The sequence below is a fragment of the Amphiprion ocellaris genome, chromosome 1 (assembly GCF_022539595.1).
Source record: "Amphiprion ocellaris isolate individual 3 ecotype Okinawa chromosome 1, ASM2253959v1, whole genome shotgun sequence".
NCBI classification, from domain to species: domain Eukaryota; kingdom Metazoa; phylum Chordata; class Actinopteri; family Pomacentridae; genus Amphiprion; species Amphiprion ocellaris.
Window position 1 is genome coordinate 24,570,016 of NC_072766.1, and position 25,043 is coordinate 24,595,058.

General features: G+C 38.8%; 1 protein-coding gene across 7 annotated transcripts in view; it reads right to left on the minus strand.

Annotated features, from left to right (window-relative positions):
- ntrk3b (neurotrophic tyrosine kinase, receptor, type 3b) overlaps positions 1–25,043 on the minus strand; it is a 224,984-nt gene that overhangs the window by 118,446 nt on the left and 81,495 nt on the right. For all 7 annotated transcript variants that reach the window (XM_035942507.2, XM_035942506.2, XM_055011935.1 and 4 more), the window contains exon 4: positions 11,701–11,769. In XM_035942507.2, the coding sequence (XP_035798400.1) occupies positions 11,701–11,769 (69 nt within the window). The remainder of the gene's footprint in view (positions 1–11,700; positions 11,770–25,043) is intronic.

Genomic DNA, 25,043 nt, shown 5'->3' on the forward strand with positions numbered 1-25,043 from the left:
AATGTATTTTACAATCACATTTAGCCCTTTTGGTTCTTCTTTGCTGATGACGTTTTTCCAAGTTAAAATAAGAAAACTAACAAACCACATGGAAACTGATATGGCAGGTGAAATGAAAAAGTAACAGCAATTAGGCTACTGCCACTGCAGATGTACTTTTATTTCTCATGCATATTTTAAGATAGTATAGTAAAGATTTTAGAAGTACACAGGTCTTGAGACAAAGCCCTCGGCCCAAAATGCCATAATGTATTTAAATAAAATTCACTAATGTTATTATTTTGGTTTGGTTATCTGATCTTCATTCTCTAAGTGTTGGTTTATATAAATGCACCTTTTATTTTCAAGGAAATTCCATGAGAAGTCAATAACAGCTCCAATGTTGACTACAATAACTGTCTTACAACGCTGTCTGTTTTTCCAGACCAGAGTACATATTTCTTTCCAGGAAACATTTTAGGAAACACAGATAGCTCCCTACATGACGGTGCAGAAGAGAATATCAAGGTTAAAGGTTTTCATTTAACACTGAACAAACTGAACCTCAAGGGATCAAAGCTCACCAGAGCAGGGCGGCCCAGGCTCCCCCTCCTTAAACTGTAATTATGGTCCTTATTAATAAGAACCACCACCTCCATACATTACCCACTATTCCTCTGGGCAGAGCTGATTGGTGCTTGTACAGATGCAGGGGAAAAGCCTGGAAAATGCAGGATTTTGCACCCTGTGTTCTGTGCCCTGTCTGTTCAGTAATGTAACGCGCTTGTAAATTTACAGCTTTACCATCTAAACAAGCACTAAGACACCAAAAGAAAAAAGAAAAAAAAGCAAGATGACAGCTGGAAGTTGATAAATGTCTGAAAAAGAGCAGATTAGACTTAGACAAGAACAAAAGCAAACAGCGGCGTGACCCCAGATACAGAGAGCTAACAGTGTGGTGTTTCCTTGAAGCTGGCTAACGATCCACCCCGCTACTCCAGAGGAGAGGTAATGATCACCCCCGGAGGCTGTTTTTCTGGGAAATGTACACACAGGTGCTTTGGCTGAGAAGCCGTGGATCACAAGCAACGATAAGCCATATACTGGATTGTTGCTCACACGCTTTGATCTCAGTTTGAATGCACTGCTTCCTCTTATAGCGTTCTTAGGAATTATTTTAGGTTTTTAAGTCCTGTGTGTTTAATAAATCGCCTTATTTGGCTTATTTTTACCACAGTGCCACTGCTTCTGGCTTTGGTTGTGTGCGTTATGCCTGGCTTTGTGGTAATTCTGCAGAAATATGCAGCGTTGGTTGCTGAGTGCTCTGCTTACCATACTGTCTTTCTTAAGTTTACTTCAATACATTGTTATTGCATATTAATAAGAACAAAATGGTTCCCACAAATATTTATCAGCTGGCTGCTGGTTGTATTCCTTCAACCCACACACACACACACACACACACACACACACACACACACATATATATATTACGGCTGGGACTGTAACGCGTTAATTTCGATTAATTAATTACAGCGAAAATAACACATTAAAAATAATAACGCAATTATTTACACCCTTCTCAGTTCCCTCATTTCTGGCACACTGGTAACTCTGATGAACACTCCAGCCCAGTAGGTGGCGGTAATGAACCTAAAGTCTGTTTGTAGCCATGAAGAAGAAAGTCTTAAAATGTTGAATAAAATCGCTATAATTTGCCCTTAGATTTGCAGTAATCTGTGAATGTAGCAGACAGATGAAAAATGCAGATAAATAGAAATTAAACATTTTTTGTGGTTTAAGTTTTTACTCTGTCGAGGCTCTGCCTCCTTGGAGGAGGAATAACCTAAACAACAAAAATATCTCTTTTCATAATTTAATTATAAACTTTTTGTTTATAAAAAAATCCCATGAATAAAAATTGATATTCCTATAAAAAGAACCATCAAAATTACACCATTTATCAGACCCAGAAAAGGTGAAGAATCTCTGCATTTTCAACTTTCTGAAGCTCCTTGAACTACTTATGCTGATTTTATGTGCCATACAGTGAAAAAAACAACTAAATTCAGGCTTTAAGTCATCAAAATCACTTTTTTCTATATGTCCCATTTTCCTTTTTTTAAATAAATTTTAAATTATAAACACGTATATGTCTATTCATTGATTCAACTGTCAACCACAATTTTATTTGAATTGAAAAACTTCACTTGTGTCAAATATTGCTATTTGACAAAACTGCAAATTGCGATTAATTAATTACAAAGCCTGTAATTAATTAGATTACTTTTTTAATCGCGTCCCACCACTAATATGTATATATATATATATATATATATATATATATATATATATATATATATATATATATATATATATATATATATATATATATATATATATATATATATATATATATATATACCATTCAAAAGTTTGGGGTCACATAGAAATATCTTTATTTTATAAAGAAAAGCAGTTGTTTTAATGAAGATAACATTGAATTAATCAGAAATATAGTGTAGACATTGTTAATGTGGTAAATGATTATTCCAGCTGAAAATGGCTGATTTTTAATAGAATATCTACATAGAGGTACAGAGGCCCATTTCCAGCAACCATCACTCCTGTGTTCTAATGCTACATTGCATTGCGTTAGCTTATTGTGTTGAAAGCCTAATTGATGATTAAAAAACCCTTGTGCATGTTAGCATATGAAAAAAAAAGTGTGAGTTTTCCTGGAAAATATGAAATTGAGCTACAATAGTGATTTTGGCAGGTGCTTTTATGATTCCATCATGTACTGACCTGTCCTATTTTTTTAATCAATCCCATCGTTCTGTTTTCCTGTCTCCATCTTTGATGCACTCGTTGCTTTTGTTTTTCTGCACTGCACTTTCCATAGATCATTTGTCAATCAAACAGTGTAGCTAGTACTGACATTATTATTATTATTATTATTATAACAGCGTGGAAAAGAGATAATCGAGCTGTCATGCCATCAGATTGGATTCTGGGGTCTTGAAGCATGTGATTGACAGACAGACGTCTATTAAAAAGCAGTGGGTTCTGTAAACACATGTAGCATGAACTGGTCTCACATCACTGCTGCACTGTTGCTCTGCCAATAACATGAAATTATGCTCAGCTTTGAATGAGCAGCAGAGGGTGGACAGATTAGAGTTCCCTCAAAGAACAGGATAAATCAATCAGGAGGAAATAAAGGTGGAAGAAACAGAGTTTACTCAACCAATGTCAGTTTGACAACTCAAGCATTTTGCTCTGATCGAACAGTTGCTTTTCCCACACCATATAAGTGTGTATCATTGCTTCACCACACTGCTGCTTGTTGCAGGACTGCCTCCATCATTCTCACGCTGCATCTTCTGCTTATGTCATGGATATAGTGACACGCTGAGAATGAATAAATCACTGCTTTGTCCCATCATTTCTGTTCTGTAAGGTTGCAGCAATTTAGTCAGTCGGTGTCCCTGCAGACTCTCTCACCACCTGACTTTTTTCATTCTTTCTTTTTTTCCTTTTTCTCAACTTACTATGGCATAATTTGCTTGAAGAGCCAGACCTGATTTTGGCTTATCGACAACACCACCTGCACCGCAATCATGGAGAAGAGAGGGGACACCCAAGTCAGGTCGGTGGAGGCTGCAGGCAGGAAATACGGACAAAGTGAGCAGCAGCTAAAGGCAATTTTTTCCTCAGATTTCCACAGGGAATCTTCACAGACTTCAGGTAGTTATTTTTAGAAGACTGATGTTTTGAAAGGTGCTGTATGCGTGTGTTTATACGGTATAGGGATGGACAATATTTGTAGCACCTCATCTTTCCTGTACAATGTTTGATCTTGTGCTTTGAAATGTCATTGTTTTTAAGGAGCACTTTTACATTACTGTGTTTTTAATAGATTATTTTTGGGGGTATTTTTTGCCTATATCGAACCTGCCAATGAGAAACAACTCAGGCCTAGAGATTGGTGAGTTTCCAGGGAGCCTCTACAATACTGCTTGATCACTTCTTTTTTCAACATTAATTATATATTTTGTCATGATATACACCGGTTCAAAAGTTTGGGGTCACTTAGAAATGTCCTTATTTTTGAAAGAAAAGCACTTTTTCTCAATGAAGATAACATTAAATTAATCAGAAATACAGTCCAGACATTGCTAATGTGGTAACAATGTTATTCTAGCTGGAAATATTAGATTTTTAAAGGAATATCTACATAGGGCTACAGAGGCTGATTTCCAGCAACCATCACTCCTGTGTTCTAATAGAACATTGTGTGAGCTAATCGTGTTGAAAGGCTAAATGATGATTAGGAAACCCTTGTGCAATTATGTTAGAACATGAATAAAAGTGTGAGTTTTCATGGAAAACATGAAATTGCCTGGTGACCCCAAACTTTTGAACGGTAGTGTATGTATAACATAACTTTTAAAAATGTAGATACAGATCAGATAATTGTACCTACTTGTACTTTAACTAGAATTTTCATCTTTTTTTGTGCCGGTTTCAGCTAATATGTTCTTCACAAGAGAAATTAGGCCTCTTTGTAACCATGGGTATAATTCCTGTTGTCTCCAATCACTACCAGTCAACAATTTTCAGCAATAAAGCTATCAATATAAACTGTACAGCTGCTCAATATCAAATGGCACACTGTGTTTGTTAGTGGTTTCCTGCTTGACATAAAAGCACAGTGCATGAAAGTTTTGCCCAGAACAACAAGAAAACACAGGCTAACGACAATAACTGTTGTGTATTCAGCAATATTTGAATTTACAATGATGACAAAGTGTAATAGAGGTTGTTCAGCTTGACTTCCACCCAGCGCTTCACCTATCTGGAGGAACTCTGTTTTCAGATTTAAGTTATATTTACTGGGAACAGAAACATTATTTTACTCTGGACAGAAGGTGGAAAAATGCCGCAAAGCGATACATTGATAAATGTAACCCCTGACAGTGAAAATATTATGTGGTTCACTGTTATTGACAAGCACAGCATGTGTGCTTTGTTTGCACACGGATTCAAATTAGCCAACTACTGTTGCTGAGGTATGAGGCTCTGTGCTTTCAAACAAACAGGATGTCAAATTTGATTCACAATAGGTCAATGCCACTGAAAATACAGACGCACAACTTATCAGCACCAGTATTAAAGGTGCAGCATGCATGGTTTAGAGGAATCTAGTGGTGAAGTGGCTGCAACCAACTAAATAGATCTCATCTTACAAGCCTGCAGGTGACCCCTAAAAATGCAAAAGGCTCTGCCTAGATCCACTGTTCAGTTTGTCCGCTGGAGGCTATTGTAGAAACATGGTGGCACAAAATGGAGGATGAATACCCACTCTCAGAAATGAAGGGCTAATTGTAGGGTAACAAAACACAATTCTTCTTTTCAGGTAATTATGCCCTAATGGAAACATAATTATGAATACAATGTTCCATTTCTGCTCATAGTTCCACCTAAATCCTGCACATTGGACCTTTACAGGGTTAACCAGTTTACCGTTGAAGCAATATAATGTGATGTGATACATTCTCCTCCAATCAAAAATGCATTTTTGTGTTCCTTCTCATGTACCTGTTTCCTGTGATAATATTAAACTTGTGGGAATGTGCACGTCTTACGACTTGGGTCTTTTTTTTGTTTTCTTTTTTGCAAGGTTTTTGTGTTTTCCCCCACATCTTTCTTCTCTCTCTTGCTCGATAATATGGATGAAATACAGACAGCAGTTTGGGCTGAGATTCAGGAGGCTCATGCCGCTGCACAGCATGGAGACCCATTCATAAAAAGAGCAAGCTCAAATCCATCAGAAGAGCAAAACCTCAAAGGACAAGATGAGATAGATGACATACATGGTAGCAGGCGATAAGGAGCATTTTGCTGTCTTTCAGCAGGCTCAACAGTTATTATGTAGCAGCTATTAATATCATATCCGCGGATAACGTCAGTAAATTACAGTAAAAGACAGACTCCGCTTATCCCATGTAAATGGACCTTGTTAAACACAGACATGAGGGGGGGGTGGTTCATTTCTAAATCACAGGAGAACCCCAGCTAAGACTAGTTCTGTGTGAACAGGGACTGTGTTCAGATTCTTCTGCTGGAAGTGGAACTTAAAATTCACCTCTAAAATCTGAGCTTAAGGTGCGTGCCTGTGAACACGATTTGTGGCATTGCAGTACAGACTTTAGTCCATGGCTCAGTTGGCAAGTTACTGCACCCTGCATTGCCAGTAAAATGACAATCAGCAATCAGGCGTCACTTTATATCCAGTGGTTTAAGTTTTGGAACGAAAAGTGTTTGTATATTCATAGATTCTGGGTTTTTCAATGATGGAGTAGCTATAGAGGAGACTCCAACTACTTCTAACCAGGTAACTGAACTTCCATCCATCCAATATCTATACACCACTTAATCCTATACACCACTTAATTAGGTTGGTGGGGGGGCTGGAGTCTATCTCAGCGGATTTAGGGTGAAGTCAGGGGAAACCCTGTACAGGTCACCAGTCTATCACAGGGCTACAGATAGAGACAATCACACTCACATTCACACCTACGGACAATTTAGAATTATCAATTAACCTCAGCATGTTTTGGACTGTAGGAGGAAGCCAGAGAACCCAAAGAAAACCCATGCATGCACAGGGAGAACATGCAAACTCCAAGAAGAAAGATCCCAGGCCCAGGTTGGGATGCGCACCGGGGAACATCTAACTGTAAAGTGACGGTGCTAACCACCAAGCCCCAGAGCAGCCCGGTAACTGATTTGTATTCAAAGTACTGTATCTTCCAACATACTCTTAACTTAATTTACTGTCTTTAATCAAACCCTGCTTAACTGGAAATGTGCTGTTGTGTTCTTACAGCTCTAGTATAAAAGCTATCCATTATTCAACCTTTCTGTGTGGAGGCAACTTCTTATCAAAAAAGAACTACATCTTTTTTGTGTGTGTGATTTTAATAGAGAGAAGTTGCACCTAAAGCAACTTAATGCAAGTGACGCCAGTGAGCAGAGAGTATATCAGTGGTTGAAGGCCTTTCTTTGCAGCTGCTTGGATTCCAGTAAGGATCACAGTGCAACCATCCATCTGCAGATTTGATGTTTTCGAAAGTGCAGCTAAATCATTCCAAGCAACTTTTTGGGCAGTAAAATAATTTCATTTCATGTAGTTTAGTGGTTGGGCTGTCATTTTACGCATCCATGTACACGACTAATGCTTTCTTCCCCAGCGTGGGAAGCAGTGTAATTGCTGTTGTGCACGCTCAAATTTGCTCCAGTGTGCTCATTTGCATGTAAAACTGTAAACTGTAACAAAAAAGAAACCTTCATGTGAGCATACACATGTAGGTCATAAAGTGCAGACCTGCCAACTGTGACGCAATACAAATACAACCACAGTGAGAGACGACCAGAAGACTATAATGACATCATTTGGTGTAATGTATGGTTTTTTAAGTCTCTGTGCTGAGTGCTGAAGTATGTTGTTTTTAAAAGGAAAGGCCTTGTGTTTTCCATTGTACTTGTGTCTGTTGCGTTGTTTCACTCAGCTGACTGAGTTGTAAGCTGGTGACCCGTTTAAAGTCGAAGCCGCTGCTGCGCCCAGTTGAGCCTTTTCTACCACATTTAACATTTAATACTCATTTTTCCTCTTGTAAGTCAGTCTTTGATGTTTTTGAAGAGTGCATGCAAATGTCATGTATTCCACTAAGAGTCTGCCCTGAGTGCAACTGGGACGTAATAAAATAAAGGTTAAACTTTAGTAATTTACCTGTCACGCAGCCCTTGGAAAACTAGCGTTTAATTTATCCTAATCTACTGGAGTTCATATCAGAAGATTACAGGTTTGATCCACTAATAATTCACACATATTCAAAGAAAAATCCATTTTGCAGTGAGAGGCGTAAATGTTTGACTTTGCGTTGGCCGCTGCTTCCCAGAGAGCCAGGATTAAAGAGGCGCTAACAGAATAAAGGGATTGAGGATGCACATTGCCTCAGGCAGATCAGTTGCTAAAGAAGAAGAAAATTTTACTCTTCTCTTGGACCAGACAAAATGAGCTTCCTCGAGGACTGGCGGTATGGCTGACTGCCGCTAACTCCGCTTCAGACAATCTCCAATAATATCAGCCTGGAAGCAGCAGTGGCAGATTTAGCATTTAGCCGCCCCTTTCGCACTGCAGCCGTTTTCAGGCTTGTGATTGGCTGGGCCGGGCACCACACCGCGGTGGCTCCGGTCCTTTGGCTAAAAGGCCACACAGACAAAGAGGCAGAGCCGATTATCTGTGTGTCATCCAGAGGCAGCACACAGCAGACATCTATTGTACAGCTTCAATGTGATGTTGGAGCTTTTCACAGGGGCTACAAAAGACTTGAGATTATTGAGATTTCCCTGATAGTATTGCTATTGTTACTGATATTAAGATATTGCAGGGAGTGTGAAATATCTGTGCAACCAACCTGCAAAACAAAGCAACTGTTTTTGAGTTACACTTTACCGGGCTTGATAAAAAGTGCCTGATAAGGGAAACACAGGCTTGAGGTGCTTTGACTGATAGGAACTACTTTCTCCTCTTTGCTTTTAAATGTTGCCTGATCATGCAGGTTCACTGTTATACTGGAAAATGAGGTGCAGGATTCATCCAAACCACAGAAAGCAACACCTGAAGCCACATGAGAGGCTGTTTGATGTGAACAGAGGAGTCCTGTCTTCATTTTAAGTAGCTGAATAAACGATTCTTTAACTATTACACACCTTTTTCTTTTCTTTTTTTTTTACTGAACTGAAACATGTTTTTACACCAGATTAATTACAATAAAGCAGCACTTAAAAGCAGGAAATGCAGCGTTTAATTCCAGACTGAGCCAATCAGTGCTGCTTTGATGAGACTACATGTTGTTTAGTGGTGATTTCAGTCGAGCGTCAGTGCTTTTATCACTTTTTCGCATTACCTCCTTGGTTGACATGTTTGATATCTATTAATTACCTCTTTTTTAAATTACAATTTGTATGTGCCATAGTATGCACAAGATATTCCCTCTTCACAAAAACCCATGAAAGCACATAGAGAGATGCTTTAAGTGGCTAAAACAAAGCATACAATGAATTAATCACAGACATTGTTATTTTAACCCTTGTAAAGGTCCTACAGTGTAATTCCAGGCTTTAAAAAACATTTGTACATTTCCTTTTCAATGCAGGTCCCTGTCACTGATGTATTGCTGCTTTGAAATTGGTTCTCTTTCATTGTTAAAAAAAGAAAAGAAATACAATTACAATAACAGTGCCTAGAGTGACTGAGATAACACGGTTTAGTGACACCGTCATGGCAAAGGGCCATGCTCTCCTTTCGTCACATAAAATGGAAATTATTTCAGCTGGTTTGATCTTCCTCTATTTACATAATTTCAGTGTGGTTGAGTAGCACGGGTGGGCACTTATCATCGATACGGCATTGTGTATTATTCTAATAATTAAAGGCAATCGCCACCCGGTGAGCACGCTTCATTTGGCATGATTGAATGATTGGCACTTTCTGAGCTAATATGGTTTTGGGTAAGTACATAGACACTATGAAGAGAGCAATGATGTCAGGACCACATCGCAGACTCTGCCCATTACAGAGTGACTCATTTCCCATTAGCGAGGCCTGATTCCACATGGCTTCCTTCTTACATAACGGGCCGGCTCACGTCTGTGCCGCCACGCCACTCCGACTGACACCTCTTAACCAAACACACGGAATGGAATAGACATAAACCCTCACTCCTCATCAGCATTCAGAAGGAAAACCCGGGCATCACCCTGGCCCTGCTTTTCATGTAGGACAACAAAGACACCATTTGTACGCATCTAAAATGGTTGCTTAAGAAGAAATAGGATTGCACATCAGAGCAAATCGTTCCCTGTGAGCTGCAACAGTGATTTGGTGAAGGAAGGAGCTGAGCTAGTTATTTTAGTTTGTGACCACGTGATGTAGTCTGTAATTTCAGGTCATTTAAATGTTGAATTACACAGTACTCTTAACCACCTCAGTAGGCAGAAACAGCTCTGATCTTGTCTTTCTTGCACACGTGTGTGTGTATCAAGTATAAAATATTCACTGGTAGAAAGAGTTTTAAGGTTAATTAAATGTTTATGTCACTATTCTTCAACTCCATTATTCTGTGCTTGTGTTTAGTTCTCCTTATGATTTATCTTTCAGTATATACAAACAGCAATTTAAGAAAAAGTATGATAATAAAATAACTGGTCAGCTAATTGTTTTGCAGATTTTCCATATAAATTTTATATGTATTATCAGCTTGCATTATGCTCATTAATAAAAAAGTGCCTAAATTTATGTAAAGTAGATATAGTAATTTAATCTTGACTGAATACACAATCCTGCTGACACATTATATACAATAATCCAATTGTCTTGTAGTCTAATGTGAAATAAATGCCCTAAGAAAGGAATGATATGTTGTGTTTGACTCACGAACACAATCAAGGTGTAACACTCAAAAAATGTCTTTCATTAGGATTGTACCGGTGTTGTTAGAAAAATATTAATACTTGAAAATGTCATGTAAAATATCTGTTCACACGGGACTCCAGATTAGATTTTTTAAGTTATACTTAAAGCTACAAGATATGCAAAACTGTAAAATGAAAGATCTCCTTACTTTTTCCACCATTAAATAAGTACAATATTTTACATATGCTATGGTGGAATGCAAAGCTCAAACACAGCAGTAATAGTAAGTGAAGCCAAATTCCAAACTAGAAGCAGACTGGACAGCTGGTAAGACAACAGAAGTACAGAACTTCTACATTCCAGTGAAGAATGAAATTCACAACCCAATAACAGGCACAATGAGGGATTCAGAGACCCATCTGCCTCCGATGAGGGCCCACAGTGAGATGACACTTGTGTAGCTCTGGTATGGGGTCTGGTGCGAGCTACTTCCTGCACAGAACAAATAAGAGCCTTCTCTCATGTCAGTGGGACCTGCGAGTGTGAGGGATAAGTTTCAAGCTAAATGCCCAAAATGCAAAACTGCAGCACGAATTTGAGCGGGGCTTTTCCCTCCGCTGTGCTACGTGCAGTGAACAGCAGATCAGCATTGTGCCGTGCTCTCTTAGGACCTGCCCTGCTTCTACCTCTGAAAATAGCACAATAAGGAGGCCTGCTTGAAATAGTCTTGTATCACATCCTGCTATACCTCAGTTTTATATGCCAGGAGGTGCATATGAGCGGCAGCAGTGCTCGGAGCGCAGTGAAGGTTCAAATGATGGACAGCACTGACAGGCGTAATGATGTGTAAATTACAAGCGGGTCGACATCACAATGTTCTCCCCGGTGGTGAAAGAGCAAACTCATTTCATAAACACAATGATCGCTAAAATATTCATAACAAACAAGAAAATGGGGTCAGGCTCCCTCCTCCTACCAAGCCATTACATTTCTTTTGTGCGCATTAATTAAGTCAACAAATGACTTATAAGATCACAGTGCCACTATACTGCCTATAAGGTTTGGTCTTTCACATGCGCTCAGACAAATTAGAGGTTTTGTACAACAAAGACAGGAATTATAATAGCATGCAGTGAGGACAATTTGTATTGAGACTGATAGCATGTGGGGAGCAATGATAAAGTGCTGTAATAAAATACAAACAAAGCCAGCGAGACAGATCAGACGAGACTTACAGCTCGGAGAGTTGGAGGTGCTGGAAGAGCTGCCATGACAAAGTGGTGAGAGGATTCTTTGACAAGTTTCTGTAGAGGAGAGAAAAAACAAAGAGATCGTTAAGTTTAATGACATTATATGAATTATTTTAGTTCTCTTGCTTGATGCTGATGTCTCTCTGCTGCTCTGTCATTTCCTCACTTTTACTTTTGATGTACTTTGGTTTCAGAAAACAAATAGCGCTCTCTATTGGGTCAGTTTCCCTTTTTTTTCTCATTTTCATTCTCTTTGGGTCAGTCTCTTTCCTTGTGATATCCAGTTTCTAAAAAAAGTACTAATAGCTTTTCACTTTTTGCAGTCTTTGTTATGTTTTATTTTTTTTAATTTATAAAATTGACATTTTCCCATCAATCTACACTCAATAACCCATGAAAACAATGCCACAAATGTTTTAAAAAATGCATTCAAAATGAAAAACTGAAATCTCTCATTTACAAACCCATTCAATACACTGTGGAAGTTCCTTTGGCAGCTGCCACAGCTTCAATTTCCCTTGAGCAAGTCTCTACAGGCTTTTTACACCTAGATTTGGCCAGTTTATTCCATTCTGTCATATTAGATGGGAAATCTAAGAATTGTTGTCTCCAGGTCTCTGCACAGATCTTCTATGGGGTCTGAGTTTGGGCTTTGACTAGGTGACATAATTCTGAGACTTGTTTTGAAGTTACACCAGCACTGTCTTCACTGTTATGTTTTGAAGATGAGCTGTCACCCCAGATTCAGGCCATGTACACTCTGGAGCTGCATACATCTTTCTTTCAGGTCTGATCAGTCTACCTGTCTATGCTGCATGATGCTGCCACCACCATGCTTCACTGGAGTTGAGCCCAAAGACTTTGGTTTTCTTCTCGTAAATCATGGACTCTGTCCTTCTTGTTCTCATAGTCCTCTCCCCTCATCCCCTAGTTTGTGGGGACGTAACATCCTCTAAATGCTGAAGTGAACTTTCAGGTATATTTAGGTGTGACTCTTTCTAAACCAAGTGCAATTCTTTCATTGTGGCAAAGGTACACTCCAGTCAAGCTGTATACATATCTCAAGGATAATTAAACAAATGGGATTCAGCTAACCACAATATGGAGTGCTACAGCAAAGGGTCCAAATATATATGTATATATTTAAATAAAGAATGGATTTCAGTTTTTTTATTTTCACTAAATTTGCAAAATATGTCAAAAACATGTTTTCACATGCTATTATGGGCTTTACTGAAAGTACCCTGGAGGGAAAATGGACAGATTTAATTATTTAAAATAAATCTGCAACACAAGGAAAATGTAAGTGTATCTGAATACTTTCTGAGAAAAATGTACTTCTGGAAGTAAAGTAACTAAATTAAATGTTAATGACAAAAAATAAAACAAGCTAATCGAACTGGAATACACAGTCTTGTATCAAGGACTGACAATAAGGGAAAGTACCATTGACAAAGAAAATGAAACAGGCCTGACTGTGTGGAGCTTCAGGGCTCAGCCAACTCAATAAAAGAAAGTTGACCGCTTTCAAGTCAAATAATTCAATTGACTTAAGGAACCCCTCTGGCTCAGGAAGCCACTAAATTCAATAGAAAACAGCCAGAGACTTACAAGTGATTTAACCAGAACCTTGATTCGGTTTCAATATGAACATCAGGCAGCTGTGTAAACATTTATTAAATAACACTACATCTCTGTGAGAGCATTAACACAGCTTTTTGAATTAAAGCACTGTGCAGTATTAAACCCCAGCAGTCCATGCAACCTCTGACTAATTACACCATAAGAGAAAAATGAAAAAGGCAACATTCTATCTGATCTTCTGATATCACAGCTAACAGCATCTGTAAGAGCAGCAAGGAGTCATCTATCCAGCTGCACTAATTGAAATGACACATGATATAAAGCATGAGCTATATTTTAATGGAGGCAAAAGTATAAGTGACACAAATTCAATAAAGAAAAAGAAAATAGGCTACATATTACAATGAAGCAAATATGAAAATCCTGTATTATTTAGGTATGCAAGATAAAAATTGGGATTAAATTATTTTAAGGGGTAGTATAAGGCATAAGAAAATGATAAGACTGTGTACAACATACTGTAATGTACTGTAAACTACAGCTTTAATATTATTTATTATAACATTATAAAATGACAACATCTAAAACTACATAGCTGTATTAAACAGCAGAAGATGTCCATTTGTAGTATATGGCTTTACATTTTTTTCATTTATCCATACACACACAGACACAGACACAGACAGACACAGACAGACACACACACACACACACACACACACACACACACAGTCCACAGTAGGTTAATTTGTATGGAGGACCTATTAGATACTCCCGTAACCAGACGTGTCACCATAGCAACAGGGAGCTAAGGATGTTGCAGGTCTGTCTTATTTCCTGTGATATCACACATGCAAACACACACACGCATTTACAGATCCCCCCAAAAAACACATAGAAGTACATCTGCATGAACATGCACCCACACACACACACACACACACACACACACACACACACACACACACACACACACACACACACACACACACACACACATTGCCATTGTCACCTTGAAATGTGTGCTGGTGTGAATGCACCGGCTGCTCTGAATACGGGGAATGTGTGAGAATATGTAAAGATGCAGCATGAAATTTCACCTCCCAAAGAAAACCTGTGGTCCCAAAGGGATTGTATTATACACTGAAAGAATAGGGAGCCAGAGAGAGGGAGAGAGAGTGAAAAGGTGGGCGAGCAAACAGCAGCTCGTTAGGTGATGTAGAGCAGGGCCGCTCAACAGTTGCGTCAAATCACACAGCCCGAAATAGACGCACATTTAGACCACAGGTCTCCAAATAGGCACGCGTCCAATGACAGAGTGTAGAATAGACACACATTAGACCAGAGATCTCTAAATTTCCAACAGACGAATGTCAGAATACAGCAGAGTGTTTTGTTGCTGATTTTATATGAGTACAGACATTAGAAAAGTCAGTCAACTTGTAGTGAGTGCACAGAAAAATCATTTCAGGAGAGACCGCTCAGAAACCCTAGCAGTCCTTGGGAGTTATCTTGAAGACTCGAGACTATGGACCAAAGTGAGCCCAAGCAGCAGGCTAGTGCAATGTTAGTCTTCAACAGCAATGATTCAACAGACAGATGCAAACGAAAGGGACAGACAGACAGAGAAACAAACAGACTTTTTTTAAAAGGTAAAAGGTACTTTGATGTCTGGTTGGTAAGCTCACACAAGCACCTATTTATGTCACTTTATCATAAGTGAAAGACTGCAGCCAGTCTTTACACTTTGATTTTTGTGCAAACCAGATAGACTGCATTAAATAGTTAGTTTGAGTGGAGCAGGTAGATAGATTTTGTATGGACAAAGCAAAGCCAACTGTTTCCCCCTGCATGCTCAGCTAAGGTAAACAGCCTCTAGCTCCTGTGGCAGTATATTTACCTCTCAGGAAGAAATCACATAAAACCACTTTCCCCTAATTTGTTGAACTATTGCTTTCATTTCACAACTTCTACCTTCAGCCTTCATATGCAGTTTTGATTAAGATGTGATGCACAATAATACATTTGTTTATGTGGCTAATAAATTGCATTTGTAAAAATAAACTTACTCTTACCCATGCGTCTTTCAATTAATTGACAAATGGGTTTTAGTCGTTCTGCCCTCGAATACAGATAAGTAAAGAGAGGAGAGGAGGAGTAAGACCTCCTTCACATCTCTGGTAGGAAGTGTTCTGTTTTCAAAGGTCATCCTTCACATCTTGACAAGAAATGTCAGCTAAAATTGGATTGGGGGGGGGTAAATGAATTAATTAATATATAAACAAATCAGCAAATAAGCCATCAAAGCAGAGGGAATGCCAAAAGACAGGGGGTGAGGAAGGCCAAGTGCTGCAGAGATGAGAGGGGCGGGAATATACCATATACCACCAACCAACATACACAGACTGGTGACAAATTAAAGGAAATACATAATGTGTCTCAGGAAGGTGTGGAGCGATCAGGTGTTGCCAGAACAGCCAATAAAGTTTAAAAACTAACATCAACTGTGTGATCTGGAGGGACTACGATGAAACTCAATTGGAGAATTGGCTTCTTGATTCTCCAATTCTCTACAGCTGTGCTGGAGGGATGAACATCATTCCTCTTAAATGTATTCCCTAATTTAATCTTTTGATAATGATGGTTGAAATTTCTGTCGAACATGTCAGTTCAAAACCTCCCATAGATGTTCATTTGGTTGAGCTCTGGTGGCTGTGGAGGCTATAGCATGACTTTATCCTCATCCAGCCATCCGGTGACCTCTCAGACTCTGTGGATGAAGGTGTAGTTATCCTGGAATAGACCACTCCCATCAGGATAGAAATGTGTCATCATAGGCTAAAGGTGATCACTTAAAACAACCCTGTATTGATTTGCAGTGACCCTTGCCTCTGGGGAAGACAAGTGGTACCAAAACATGGCAGCAAAATGTCCCCCACAGCACATCAGAGCCATCGGATATCCTCATTATAGGGATCAAGTGGTCAGGCCTGTACCATTCTCTTGGCCACAAATGCACTTAACTCATCTGACTACACCACTGTTATCCACATCTCTGTAGACCAGTGTCTATGCTTTTTGTACCACTACACTCTTAAATGTGCATTTGTGGGCATAAACAGGGGTTTATGCACTGAAACCCTACTAAAATATCTCTCTCTGTGTAATTGTTGGCAAATTGTTATAACAGTCTCATCATCTGTATACAGAATAGCTCTTTTGTTTTTTCTGCATGTCACACTAATGCACAAGCACCACCGTCATCAAGTATGTGCTGACGGCCACAATTTCCAACCCCATTTACTGCTGTCTGTCCTCATAAATCTAAATGGAGATGCCACTTCAGACACTGTGGTACACAAAAGCTGTCTGAAGCTGAATGAAGCTCCTGCCATCTGTGCCCCAACAATGAACCCTGTTTCAAAGTTGCTTTGTTATTTGAATCAGTTTTCAAAGCATTGACGTTGATGGTAACTGTTTAATTGTTCAGTAGCATATAGTAGTATTCATACACACTCACACGCCTACCTTACACTTTGACCAAAGTGTAAACAGACAAAGCATCATCAACATCAACACAACAGCTTTTCAGTCTGAGTCACAAATCATCTCCACTCCTTAGCCAGTGCTCATTTGAATAAGGAATTATAATTATGTGGTTCACATGAAATTTTCATCAGGTTGGGGTAAAGAAGAAATATGTGTTACAGCGGCGGATGTATCTAGGTGTTAATATTGATGACAGCGCCAGCTCCCCCAGCCACAGGGCAACGAAGCGAATGCTAAACTGAACCTGGGTGTTTTGCTCCTCTGCAGAGGAGGTGCAACTCCTCCTCCCTCCTTCTTTAATAATTCTGTTTGGCACGGATGCCACTGGGAGGGCTTGGCTACTCGAGAGGGTTGGCTAATTAGTGCGGCATTACTGGTAGCTACTGTCTGAGTGTGGGGGAGCTCTGCAGATTGACATTCAGGACCACGCGGTGGAGAACCAGACAGCCACTGAACGAGGCGTCCCCATGGATCGGCAGTACGGACATGGTGCAATCTAGTCGTCATCTGTCACACTGAGGAGGAGCTGCTAACATTTGCTGCAGCAAAATAAACTAATTGCTTCCTTCGTAACTGTTCATTTTTACAGGACTTTACTTATGAACTGATTTTCTTCGCTCTGAAATATCTCAGAGGTCTATGAGTAATGCTGATGACCGTAAGCAAAAAAAAAACACCTTGCAAAATATGATGTCTAGCTTTAAAATATCATGGATGTCAATCTTAAAAGAAAGGGGATTTTTTTTTCATTGCTGATAAATTGACATTTTAGAGAAGGGAGGGTTCTCTTGTACGGCAGCCATGTGTAATTTATGAAAAATGGTGCATTAAGATATGAAAGAGGGAATTAATTTGATCGCGTCTCAAACAGGAAAATACAGTGTCAGAACGTTATATTTCAGACTACTTAGAACGCACTTACAGCATTACATAAAACACATCCAATTCAAACCTGTTTTATGAAAATACCCATTTATTCGCCTTCTATCCTTCACTGACTGATGCAGCCTGCAGGTCTCATTCAAGCTTTAGTTCATCCAAACACCCAGGAAAGAAAAAAAAAAACTATTTATGTGGAAAGACTCTCTCAAAGATGCCACGCATTATTCTGCAGCTTCTGTATTTATTATGTTGATCCGCTTGCTGAAAACATCAATTATCACCAAAGGTATTTCCGAAATGAATAGCTCCCTTCATCTGCCGAGGCTGAACTTACTGCGACCCCACAACTGTCCTACAGCTGGAAGGTCACCAATAAAAAGTCAGGTCCACAGTGGAAAATACAGGTTTTAGACACTAATAAGGTGTGCAAGAGCCTACGCTGCTCCAGCCGCCTGCCCGTCTCTGCCTGATCATGCTCAGAACTTATTTCATGCTTTTCAGCCCACTCAGTGTAACTATGCATCTCATGGTCCACCAGTCCATCCCTCTCTACAGCTTAAATATACTGCAACTTGCCTCAATGCACACAGTGATAGAGTACTGAATGTATGTTGATATGCATGTTCCGCCAGACCGGACCAGCCATCATATATCTAAGCTCTCTTAAGCCTCACTGGATGGGATTTTTCTCTAACAATACTGGCAATGGTCAGTGATTTATGATCAGTTATAATTACAGTTACTCAGAAGGTAGATGAATGGATCAATGACTTCTTGAGCTAGTTTTAAGTTCTACTTTCTTTTTTTTTTTTTTTTAAATCAGATCAGTAAAAACGGAATTTTGTCTAAAAAATGTAAGAATGTTTTTTTTTTGTGTTTGTTTACTAGTCTGCTACTATGGAAAACCCAACATACTGGCTTATTTGGGAAGCAGTTTTACAGTAGAGCTCCACTGATACAAAGTACTGATGGTGTAACAGACAACTGTGATTCAATCAGTTTACATCAAAAATTCACTGATGGATATTCACTCCAACATGTACTGAACACCTCTATTTATAAAAACATCAAACATGCTATTCATGTCAACTACTTCTTCTCATGGGAGCACTCTGTTTTTAGCCTGTATTTATTTACATTTTGGATCTGTTTAAATCACACTGGATCAGCGATTAGCAGTTCCTGTTCAAAATGCATCCATGGATGTTCTGACAACTACTACTGGATTACTTTAGAGAACTCAATATTCTGACGATTCCCAGGAAAGTTCTGAGGTGTTTTTTTATTTTAAAATGTTTTTTATTTGTTTCTATGCAGATGATTTGTGATTTCTTATTCATGCTGGACTTTGGAAGCAATTATATCCTCATGTGACAGAATATTATTAATATGTGTCTCGTGCTATATTTGACTCTGATTTTCCTACATGGCATCATTGTCTCTTCTTCATCTTTCCCACACAGCCTTGGGAGCCTCTTGGCTTTCTCTTTTGGCTAATCCTACAGTATGTCTATGGCTATTACAAATCGTACAATGTAACATGGTTTAATGATAGCTAAAATACTGCCTGGAAGGATGACTTAAATTACTACAGAGCACAGTGAATGTTTTATTACCAGTATGGGGACGGCGACCTTTGACTCAGAAATCAGTGGACTTTACATTTTAAGTGTAACAACATTCTCGAAATTTGCTGCAAGCCTCCCTCTCAGTATTTTAAAAAATAGTAAAAGCAACAATAGAGTGAAGAAACACAGAGGTAAATATGTGTCCATGGGATGCTGCTATTAACAACATTGGAGTTTTCTCTCTTTATATATATGTTAAATGATTAAACCAGAAACACAAAAAATACAGCTTGATGATGACACATACCACAGTAATAATCCAGTAGCAGTATAGTAACAATCTTAATTTAGAAATTAGCTACAACCAAACCAACATGTTTACAGACCAGCATAATTGATTCAAATCAAAAAGCAAAGAAAGGAAAATACATCAACAGAAATTAAATATACATTTTGAAATAAAGACTACTTTTTTCTGCCACTAGTACTAACCAAATTAACTTTCTCCAAAAGAGTATCTGACAATCATATGTTACAGAACAATTTCCACCTGGCACTTATAAAACAACCGACTCTGGGGATGCCTGAACTGCAGTTCTTAGAGTGTCCACCTGAGGCTATCTCCAAAAGTGAGATAATTCCCACAGACCTCCATGGTTAAATATCCAACATCACAACAGAAATAAATATGTTTATGACTCAGTGCAAAAATCATTTTTGATCTCTATAGCTAATTACCCTGGTCATAACTTTAAGGGGAGTGAATTTTTATGTGTCACACATATTTAAGTTGTATTAAGGGTTGCAGTTAAATTTATGGCTGTTTTCATTAAGAATTTGTCCATTTTATATGGAGTCATGGGGTGGATACTAGTGCTGTCGTGGAACTAGAAACTCTACTACAAGAGGCTCTGTGGGAATGTAAGTCCAGAGCTGTCGCCCTGCTGTTCATCACAGTTAACATTCCTGTTCATCAGTTTTAAATGTCCTGTTAAGCACTGAATTCAACAAAGTTATCGGTGAGGCTATGTGTTGTTTACTGCAACAGCACAGGCAAAAATGTTAGGAAACTTACTTATTTGGTGTTTATCAAGTTTTTGATTACATTCCTAGCAGCTATATGCAAAAGGCACAAACAGAGGCCACAGTTCGCCAGTGTTGCATTTCTTTTACTTGGCACAGCAGCTGTACATCAACAGAGGTGAAAACACAGAGTTCTGGTCTTGAGCAAGAGAATTTGACTGAACCAAAGTTTTAACACCTACTAAGAAGTGCTGTAAGCTAATTTTGAATACAAAAAGCCATCTTTACAGATAATTATGACTAACGGTACATATCAGTATGTGAATATGTGTTTAGAGCAAACAGAGCGTAGTTCCTCTTTAAATGTAAATTACTAACAAAATGTTTTATTTTTTCTTTTCTATTTTTTTTTTTTTTTGGCAATTATTGTCATTTCAAGCAGCAGCATTCCTCCATATCCAATCCATGAAATGCATATCATCGGGACTAAAATACACTTCAGTGTTTCCTGTAGGATTGTTTTCAGCAGCGGCGGCAGGCTCTCTGGGGAGCCGTGGCGGCGTAAACAAATGACACTTGACTGCAGATTTTAGTTGTACAACCTATTTATTGAATGGCCAGTTGAAAAGGGCTTTTTACCGGCTGAATGTAAAAAAAAAAAAAAGAAGAATATTTGAACAAGCTCACCTGAAAACGCAGTCAGCAGTTACATCATGGAGTGTAGATGTTAGCTTAATGCCATCAATAGTTTACTCATGTTAGTGACACTGAGTTGGCACCGGGCCCAATTAACTGAAGCTACCAATATGTTATGTAATGTTAGCTGGACATCAATATTTTGCTAATGTCTATTGAACTCGTAAACTATATTATGAGTTATCTTGAGCGGGCTGCTGCTGCTGAATGAATATAGAGGAAACACTGCACTTCATCCAATCTTCTTAAAACACCCCGATGACTCTACCTGCTAACATCCTTATCCATGCATCTGAACTCTCTTGTATGCCTACAAGACCTATTTTCTGGTCTTCCTGTGAGAACACTTTCTTTTTTCCCCTTTCACTGGCACACAGTCCAAGGACTAAACCAGCATCAGTACAGGGCTGCAGCTCCCTTCAACAGAGCACCTCCTGGCTTATATGCTGGTGCTTTTAGCCCTGTTGATGTTGTAAGGACTTGTGTTCTTATATGAGTGATTATTATGTTTGTGTTTCTTTAAGTCCCTATATTGTTATATAGGGATGAGCTCTCTCAATGGGCTCCATTTTGCAGCACAGATTCTTTAAGAGCTATAGGACTTCAAAGAACCCTTTCAGCTACATATAAATGTTGCATAATCTCTGCAAAATAAATGGTCACTTCCTCACAAGTGAGACTCACTAAGGAGAGGATACGATTAACAAAAACTGGATACAATTTTGACGTAAAAATGAACCCAAAATGGAGTACGTATGTTAAAGTGTAAATGTTATACCAATGTAAATTCCTGAGTTTGTATTTACAATCATCCCATATGAATGTAATTCCACGGGAGACTGGGCCGAGTATATAGTGTAGTCTAAAAACAAACAATGACTCTCAAAAAAAGAAAAAAGAATTAAAATACAAAACAATCACTGAATGCAGATTTGACCAGTGAAATTAGCTGCTGTGGCTCTTAACAAACTGTGAAAATCACTTGACCCAGACTAGATAAACACATGAAAACAAAAAATCTGCATCATTGAATTTTTATTTATTTATTTATTTATTTATTTTTATATTAAATTAATCTGTTGTGGTTTTTGCTCCAATTATATTTAGCTCAGTTTGGCATTATTTAACCTTGTTGGCTTCACAGATGCATAGATGTATTATTTTTATTAATTTTTTTTTTTTTTTTAGAATTAACTGTGTGATCTGGAGGGACTACGATGAAACTGAATGCAAAATAAATGTTCTGTCTGAGTGCTGTAATTGGCGCCTCTCCTGTGGAACCAGCTCCCAGTTTGGGTTCGGGAGGCGGACTCCCTCTCTATTTTTAAGACCAGGCTTAAAACCTTCCTTTTTGACAAAGCTTATAGTTAGGACTGACTGGGGGACCCTGACGGGGTCATTTGGAGTCCGCATGTACGTGGCACAACTGACTTCTTCTTCGACGTCCCTTAGTTCTGCCCCTAGTTACGCTGCTGTAGGCCTAGGCTGCTGGGGGACCTCTCTCTATGCACACCTCTCTTTAATTATCTATGTATATACTATATATACCATTATTGCATTGCATTCACATTGTGTTCTCCTGTGTCCTTTTTCTCTCAGAGCTGGATGTGTCTGGTCCGTGGTTGCTGTCCCACCAACTGGTGTAGTTTCCGTCATGTGCACTGTAGGATTCTGCTGCTGACTTTTGTCCAGCCCACTGCTTCTAACTGCCCATTTCCACCAATCTACTCTGCATCGCCCTTACTATAGCTGATATTCTCATCTACACACTGTTTGCATCTTACTACCAGCTATATATGCAGTATATTTAATGCCAGTCTTACATCATAACATTGTTGACTTGTACTTTGTATGTATCATCTATGTTACTCTGATCATGCATGCGTCCCAATGTGTGTTATATGTTTCCTTGTCCCCCACCCTCCTCTTCTCCCATCCCTTTCCCTCCCACTCCCTCACCCCCTCTACCTCTTCTGTCCCTCTCAACCCAGGCGGCCAGCTCAAGCCGGGTTCTGCTCAAGGTTTCTTTACGTTAAAAGGGAGTTTTTTCTTGCCACTGTCGCCTTAGGTCTTGCTCTTGGGGTTCAGGCATATGGTTTGTGTAAAGTACCTTGAGACAATCTGAACTGTAATTGGCACTATATGAATAAAATTAAATTGAATTAATAGCTAAATTCCTCTGCTGTCAGAAAAAAAAGTGTGGCAGTATGTTAAACACATGTATAAAGTACCATTGTAAGTACCAGACAGTGACATCTCTGGCCCCCCTCAGTTCTTTGGATTTTCCCAAATCACACTGTGCCTTATAGAAGATACTCAAACTTCATTTTACACTTTTTTTTTCCTGAATTGTGCAATACAGCAATCCTCTTTTCTACCTTGAAGGAATGGAGATGATGTTTGATGTCAGTGCCTCACTGTAAAATGCAGTGCATAAGCTGACAGGCTACTCAGTGATTGTCTCATTTTTTTACAGTAATTACCCAAATGTCCCAAAATCAATGAGGTAATGATTTATAATGCTAAAATATGGGATGTAATTAAAAACAGAATTATTTGCAGAAAGCAAATGAAGTCTGTCTTTTCACACGTTGCTTCCTAGTTAAACATTCAGAACATGCAGTGTGGCCCTCACACTAGAATACAGCAGCAGCAACCACCACCACAGTGCAGAGCCCCCAGAGAAAATTTTGGGGGCAAACTCACAGGTGGAACACATTCACTCACCTGTCATGGTTGGGAAATCTGCCATTACTGCAGCTCCTTTTTAGGTTTACCAATAGCTCATAAATCTGGGACATATTTACATCAAAAACATATGTTGGTATGAATATTTACCCTCTATTTTGAATGTCCTGTTCTATCAAAACATCTCTACTCGGTCTAAAACCAATACAGTATGAAATCATTAATGAAAAGAATGAATACATCTCATGATACTGATGGAGGTGCTTCAGTGAGACAGCACTTGTATAGTATTACCAATAAAGGGAGCAGAATCGATGTGCTTGAAATCTCCCTCCTTAGGCAGTTCAATCACTGGAAATACAAAGCAGGGGAGTGAGCTCCCATAAATTGTGTTGGAGGTACCGTATGGAATTCATTTCATCAAAACAGCCAAGGAGAAACTTCAAACAGCCACCACTTCATTATAATCGAGACTACTATTCGCCCCAAATCTGCATCAAACATAGGTAAGGTTGGCTCTGGGGAAGAGGGATAAAAATAGTCGATTCTTTAATCTCAGAAAAATCCTCTGGTTGTGGTATATGTGTGCATGTGTCGCACTAATCACACAGCACAGTTGCTCTCATCTGCTTTTAAACCTGTTTATTCCTCCTCCTCATCCAACCCGGTTAAATAACATCAAACTGGATCTACTATTAAAGTACCCAGAACAAGGTACATGGCTCTCAGCTGGTCTAAGTCCAACTGTTTGTCACAATTGTAACAGCAGCTCTGTACTCTGATTGTACTATGCGGCTTCTGCAGTAGATGCAGACAATCTAATGTGAAGTAACGTGATGCAGAAAAATCAATGGAGCAATCTTGGCAGCAATTCATAACAGAACTAAAATGAAAAATAATTTTAAGCAAATTTGACTGCTGGACTTTGTATCTGTTTTATGTAACAGCTCTGTTTCTGTTTTTTTTTTTTAAACTTCATTTCCCACCACTCTTGCTTCTTTTAACTCTCATCTTTGTACATCTATGACCTAGATTCATAATAAATCTGAATTTTTCCCTCAAGTTGAAATATTTTCATGTTGTGCATGTGAAACTTTTCCTCAACTCAAGCACAACGGCTTTGCAAGGTTGTATGTTTGGCATAGTGGTGCTATGAGATGGATGCTAAAGTACTGACAATTAGTAGATAATGTTTACCATGGTCACCTTTTTAGTTAGCATGCTAACATTCGCAAAGCACAAGGATAAACTCCAACTGAGTTCTGCAGATATTTAGACTATTCATAAACCAGAGAAATGAAAATATTGGCCAGAGAGACTGGAGATTAAAAAAGGTGC